The sequence below is a fragment of the Nestor notabilis genome, unplaced genomic scaffold, assembly GCF_000696875.1.
Source record: "Nestor notabilis isolate BGI_N333 unplaced genomic scaffold, ASM69687v1 scaffold4950, whole genome shotgun sequence".
NCBI lineage: Eukaryota > Metazoa > Chordata > Aves > Psittaciformes > Psittacidae > Nestor > Nestor notabilis.
Genome location: NW_009910516.1, coordinates 30,700 through 38,009, shown reverse-complemented (window position 1 = coordinate 38,009; position 7,310 = coordinate 30,700). Strand labels below are relative to the sequence as shown.

Below are 7,310 nucleotides of genomic sequence, written 5' to 3'. Positions count from 1 at the left end.
GTTCCCTACATCTACTATTCCACTGCTTCAGCCCAGTTCTGTTTCTGTAGCTTGGAGGATAGAGAGCAGGAAGAAGTAATGTGATTAACATGAAGGATTAAACGCTGTTCCTTTGAAGGCAAAGGTCACAAGAGTTAAATACATTTTGGTTTATTTTGTCTTTATTTTAGATTTTACTGTAATAGTGTAAGTTACAGGATTTCGAACAACTGCAAACTTACGTTGTTAGAAACTTGAGCCTGGTGTGGACTGGCAGAAAAGAACAAAGGAGAATCGCTAGAAACTCTTGCATAATTTTCCCGGAAAAGCTGGAACTGATACAGTGAAGTGTTGATTTACAGCCTTTTCAGCTTCAGATCTCATTAAATCAGAGTCAAATCATGCTGTAAACACCTACTCTCTTGGAACAAAAGCATAAAAAGTTTTCAAATATGACACAAAAAGTACAGAAACATGACATAAAAAGTATAGGGGAAAAAGAAAAAAAAAAACACCCATACTTCTCAAACTCGCTGGAAATGAAGAAGAGCTTCTTATCTCTCAGAAACAAAATCTGTCCTGATAACCTAATAAAATTTTAGAGAACCACAGCTTTCAACTTGTATGGAATTATATCATCTTTCTGGTTGCTTGGATACTAAAATGTTGGTTTCTTCTGAGTACTGAAAGTGGTCTGCTCTGCTCATTCTTCCATATCTCTAAATTTCTTCTGCATGTAAATGCATTGCATAAAATTCCCTTAAAAGTGCAGCATACTTTATTTTTCTGTTTGACAAGTTCTGATTACATTAATGCAGTGAGAAACAGTGAAGCTGCTGCTGAATTGTGCTTGGGTCACTTTATGATTAAGCAGTTAGACCTACTCCACGAATCTGTGAATGTTCACTTCAAGTCTTCTTTTTAGTCTGTTAGTGTTATACATAATAAACAGATTTTCGGAGTGGGGAATGAATTTAAAGCCTGCACTTGGTTCAGTTCTATTACATAGGTTGATTTGTTTAGACGATATTTATATTCATCCTACAGAGAATAGATTGCTATTTCCTTGCTCCGTTGTGAGGTTTCACCTGCTTCACCTCTGGAGTGGACATTACTCTGCATGTCATGTAATACTAGTAATGGAACTTATATTTTACAAAGCTCATTTGAGTTATAAATCTAAAAGCACCTGATGGTAGATGGGACCTTCCTGTTCTTCAAATGAGAAGACAGGTATAAAAGGGACTTTCAATGATTAGCTGAAGTCTGTGTGCAGATTAGTGATAATAGAAAAGGAATCTGCTGTCAACTGGCCTGTGCTGTGATGGTAATGCATTACTGCCTGTCTGGATTTGTTGGGTTTTATTGACTGTCTTTTGCAATGTGAAAAAGGACTTTTTATGATTAGCCTGTAATTTATGGAAAACCTTCTGAAAAAGAAAATAAACAAAACATTAAGCATTGTATCTGAAACAAATTATTAGGAAAAGGAAATTACCTTTTGATCTTGCCATAGAAGGGATTTAATTTGTTAGCTAATCCTTCCAAGACAGCAGTAACCATATGCAATTATTTTAATATGAATAATTGCAGTATGAATAATATGCCATTATTTTATTATGCTAATGCAAATATATAAACAAATCCTTTTCTTTTTACCAGGTTAATATCGCTGAAAGTCCTTAACAGTATTGTATTGCTGGGGAAATCATGTCAATATGTAAAGGAGGCAAAAATGGAGGAGAAATTATTCAATCCTGTCCTGACTGCCACCCCAGGGAAGCCAGCTGGCAAACAGCAGAGCACGTTTAAATCTACCCAAGGTAAGGCTAACTGCCTTGTTATGTTTTCAGCTGAAATTGCTTTCAGACTAAATTTAGTAGTAAACCAGATGTAGGACATTGTTTGCTGCACAGTAGTGCTATTGCTGGACCTTAATTGTACTGTATCACAGCTGTGAACACAACCCTGTAAATGTAATAGAATTTATTTCTTTTAGTCCATGCATCATCTTTTGGTTATAAATACTCATCTCTCATAAAATCCCACCCTGATAGGTGAAGGTGATAGAAACATCAAAACAGCAACATACTTTTGTTTGAAAATCATAATCATAGAACGATTTGGTTTGGAAGGGACCTTTAAAAATCATCTGGTCCAACTGCCCCGGCCATCTCGCTACACAAATCAGTAAATATTTACGCATCATCTCTGGCAGTGCTGAAGTTTAATAAGGAAGCAGTCTATGCATTTCTTCTGGAAATTAACGTAAAACGTGGCACACAATAGGTATAATTACTTGTAGTTGTCATGAACACATTAACCAAAACCTTTATGAAATCCAAATTGGAATTTCAGCTGGTCTGCTCGCTTCATTTCAAGTCTATGCAGCATGGCTTTCTCCTATAGGTCTTCAGTATTTAGTGGTTAATATATAACTGGAATGGGGCATTATTCTATTCCTGTGACACATTATAGAAGGAAACAGAAACCTTCATTGTTCCAGTTAACTGAATTGGATTGTATATCTTCCTCTGTGAAAAGCTTAATGAGAGCCCTAGAAAACTTAACAGTGGCGCTTTTTATTGTGTTCACTCTATTGCTTGCCAAAGACTTGAAACGCTTGAAATGTAAGGTGCTTATTAGTCATGATAGTGCCTCGCCAGCAATAGTAGAATTATGAATGTGTCAGGTGTTTCAGTCATAAATCTCTGCATCTCACCTGTGTCAAATCACATCAGGCAGAAACTTGGTGCAGATGTTTATTTTTAAATAGGTAAATTCATTGAGTTGCTTCATTTCATGATGAAAGAGCATAATACGAATGGGTCTGAATGTCTTTTACATTTCATAAGTCGATTGTCATAATGGTAATACTACACTTGAATATGACATTGAATAAGTTGTACTTACTTAGATTAACCCTTAAAGTTACTCACAACAAATAAGTACTGAAGACTGTTTTTAGCTGAAGCAGCAGCAGTTTTACCAGGTCAGGCAGCAGCAATGTTACTTCCACAAATGGAAAGATTTTGATTGAAAAGTAGCAGTCAAAAAGATTTTCCTGATTTTTATTTAGAATATTCTTAACTTTCATTGGTGATGAAAAAGCTCAATTTCTAATAGTTTTTTGAGGTGGTTATACCTTTTAACATCTCTTTATTTATTAGAAATGTCAGTTGTGTGAAAGACTAATTTTACCTTACCCAGCTTTTCTGTGTTTGCGTTATTACTGCAGAGCTCTGCAATACTGGTTAATCCCTGTGCCCCACTTACCACATTTTTTTCAGTACAGTCTCTCAGCCCATCTCTTACTAGTATGAGGGTGAGGGAATTAACCTGGTCTACTTTTCTGTCAGCTTATAATGTAAGTCAGTTCATTTTCCTTAGAGTTTCCACCTCGACCACAGACACAGTTTAAAATTTTGAAGGATAAAATTTCATACTTGCTCTTGCAAGGTGGAAGTTTCAATCACTGATAGTCATTTATAGGCTGACCAGCTCTCTCTGGAAGCTGCTGTGTTGGAAAACACTCACTGTTGTAATGAAGTTCTGCAGTTAGCATTACTTGTCTCCTTTCTCAGTGCAGGTTTTGTACCTTTGATTTGCATAAGACTGAGGGGAGTAATTCATCTACCTTCAAGGAGTAGATGGTATCCTGTGAAGAGATGCTATACAGAAAGAAGTTTTTGTAGCAATTTGGATAGTGCTGCCGTTCTGACAAACGATGTTCTCTTGGCCTGGTCTGCAGTACTCTCCTCATTAGTCAGATTTGTTCAGCTTCGTTTAGAAACAATAACTCAGTCCTTATGAGGAAATAGTAAATAAGAAAAAATTATTTCCTTGTTATTGTGCATTTTAATTCTTTAAATGTTGTAACAAAATGTGGAAATAATACATGGATATTACTTACAAATATCTTGAGTTAATGGGGCTGATGTGCGATTCCACTGAAGTAAGAGGCAGGAATAAAAATAGATATCTTTAATAGAACAGCTTTAGGAGCCAGTGCTATTAAAGTGCGTAGCAGTGCATGAGTAATTTATTAGCTATCCCTAGAGAAGACAAGTTTATTGTGCTTATGTAGACGATTAGATACATCTAGTTCCCACTACAGAGTTTCCTTTTCTTCATTTCAGTAGAAAGTATTTGTGTGATTCACACAATGACTGTCAAAAATCTTTTTGCCTAAGCCAACAAAAATGAGTATGCAAACCAGAAGAATGCAGTTTATGTCCTGACATCTACTGCTTATGCTCTCGCTTGTTATCTGAACTTCTGTAGAATTCATTTTCTACCCTTTCACACAGTTAGAAAAGGAAATCTCTTTGAGTAAAACTAAGAAGAGGTAGTGGCTTCCACCAAGCATTCTTTTGTTGCTTCTGTTGATTTCATGAAGCACACTTTTCAGACCAGCTTTGGATGAATCTGGATGTCATAGGTGTGTCAGTATGTCTGTGTTAAATTCATGATTATCTTTGTTACTGTCTCCTGTTCCAACAGGAATTTCCACAGATGAAAATGGCTCTACATCAGTTACCAGTCAACCTGTGCACCAGGAGAACTCACCGTCTTTACTTGTAACAAGCAATTCTGATCAATTTCTGACAACTCCTGATGGAGAAGAAAAAGATATAAGCCAAGACAGTTCAGAATTAAAACACAGGTCTGCAAAGAAAGACTTGCTGGAGATAGACAGGTTTACTATTTGTGGAAACAGAATTGACTAAGATTTTTTTATTTTAATCAATGTGCTAAGGATACTGAGCTGTTGGGACAGCAAATGCTACCAGAATGGACAGTTGCCAAAAAAGGCACATAAATATTTATTTAAAAACTTAAATTATTAATGGCAAAAAATATTAATTTCTATCTACAAGTAACTTGGCTTGGTATCTGGTCAGGTCAAGTAAGTGATCTTTAACTTGCCTCTTGGAAAATGTGCTGGATCGTGAGTCTCTAGCCTGGTGGCAGAGCTGCAGTATCACTTTCTGGAAAATAGACTGGGAAAAAAGCATAAGCCTGTTCTGCGTTATGAAACCGTGCTTCCAGAACATACGACTTTCCTGAAGGTTCCTCCAGTGTAAGGATATTCCTGGAAATGTATGCAACTTGAGCGGGAGCTTGCCTTTCCAGTTACCTTGTTTTATTAAACATCTGCAAGCAGAATCCAAAACTTGTGCTTATATCAACAAATGCATAAAACATTGGTACATAAAACAGTAAGTCAAGATAGTTACTCCTGTCAACAGAAATCTTTTCAAGATGTATCTTGAAAATCTTGTAATCAGAATAAAATTTTGCCTTTAAATGAAAGACTTACTGCATACTATTTTGTCCAAATACTGAACATAAAGGAAAGATCACAGTAATGAAGGTTCTGCTTAACTGGGCAAATATGAAGCATATTCATTTTTTGTGTTGTGTGTCCTACAAGGCAAATTATTTATCAAATGATTTTTAAAAGCTGAGGATTTTTTTGTTGCTGTAGGAAAAAATAATAAAGGGGCACTTGTATATTTTGAGGAAAGGCAGTGTTAATTGCAGCAAGTGTTGTGTTGGAACTGTATGTATGGCATTAACACAGCAGAAAAGAGTATTACACTGCATTTTGGGTTTAACTCTGATAAGAGTGACATCTGTGTTTAAACATGCCTGAGAACATGCAATAAAAGCTCCTACTGACAATCAGATCAAAATGATCTACTGTAATTGATTGGGTTTAGCCACACTTAAGTAGATAGACTAGATCTATAAAAAGCTTTTAAGCATTATAATGCATCTAAATTTCTGGTGTGAAATGCAGTTGTGGGAGAATTGATGAAAGATGGTTTAGAATCCTCAGACCAAGAATGGAATGAATTTCAGCTCAAAATTTAGGCTGGAGACTTGTATCAGAAGACACCTTGTAGTTAATGATAAATTGTTGTAAACCACAGCATTAATTTCAAATGCCTTTCAACTATTTAAGTAAGCACTAGTTTCACTTTCCAAGGGAAAGTGTCATAAAAGTATTTCAGTGCTGAACAAATTAAGGCAAAATTTGCTCTTTGCTGATTTCATAATTTGTCAGAGTGGGAAAGCCAAAGTTTATTTGCTTTATGAACATGTGAAAGTTTAATGTGTATGCTAATCCCTGAAACTTGCAGGACTACAGTAATATAACAAGTGGACACAGCGGGACAGAGTTATCATGTACCTGAGCAGACTTGGTAATGAGATTTGCCATACAGGTGAGCATGCTCTGCTCTGGAGGGAACATCTTGCTGCAGTCTTTCAGCCTCTCCTCTCCCATCAAGAGTAGCTGGAGGAACAGCCAAAATCTGTGGTTACTGTTCAGGGATGAGAGTAAAAAGAAGAGGACTTGTGCTGGGGAAAAATCTGAAACTCTAACTTTTGATGTATTTTATACTAATTGGAGATGTTCACACATTGAAATTCAGATTATCTGTCAATTTGGTGTATCTTATTTTTGAATTATTTAGCAGTTGCTAAAGAAAGCTTGGAATTGCTTTCATTTTTTTTTTTCTGTTGAATGACATTCTGTATCGATTTTATATGTGCATCTTGTGTGAAACTCAATAAAATTCAATTTTGTAATATTTGTTTAAAAAAGGACAAGTACCGCGTCGACATTTCTTTCTTAATTTTCAGAGTTGGTGAACTTGCAATGTATTTACTGTGTTAAATTCTGATTTCCATAAAGTAAGATACTTGCAAATGTGGGACATGAATGTGGGTAAGAACTTGGGTTATCAGTGATTCTGATTTATTTTTGTAGCAGTTGCTTAGTATCACTTGTAGGAAGAAGGTATTGATGCCAGCCTAGTATTAATTTGGTATTTAAAGGCAAAACCCATGTAGATGAAAAAAATATCATGTCTTAAAGGAGTTGTAATTTATCTAGTCAGTTACTACAACTGGACTAGTTACACCTGCACAGCAAAGAAGCCATGTGTAATTGTGGTATAAGATAAGGCACAATGTTTAGTGAGCACAGGACAATAATAGTGAAAGGATACTGGCTACCTTCACTGAAGTCCTGGCCCACATCCTCATCCTGAGGCTGGCAGCCTTTGTTGCTTTGTTTTTATACTTGAATTGTGGTAACTAGAGCTAAAGCAGCATAGCTGGGCTTTGGGGTATGGCTGTTACACCTCTGTTTGTTGTGTTTGTTATAACTGTGTTGATGTACAGATCACAGTAATTCCAAGGCATGCTCAAGGCACTGGTTAGAGAGGGCATTGCAAATGCAACACTTCGCCTTGAACTGTCTGCAAGTCTGGTAGGGACCCAACTGGGCATGAAATTTCATTGTTCTCTCTTGCTCT

At 36.2% G+C, this 7,310-nt stretch overlaps 1 protein-coding gene across 1 annotated transcript in view; it reads left to right on the top strand.

The window, feature by feature from the left end:
- TAPT1 (transmembrane anterior posterior transformation 1) overlaps window positions 1-5,288 on the top strand; it is a 41,451-nt gene extending 36,163 nt beyond the window's left edge. The window contains exons 13-14 of the mRNA XM_010010339.1: window positions 1,642-1,802; window positions 4,483-5,288. Of these exons, the coding sequence (XP_010008641.1) occupies window positions 1,642-1,802; window positions 4,483-4,709 (388 nt within the window). The 3' untranslated portion in view covers window positions 4,710-5,288. The remainder of the gene's footprint in view (window positions 1-1,641; window positions 1,803-4,482) is intronic.
- The last annotated feature ends 2,022 nt before the right edge of the window (window positions 5,289-7,310 follow it).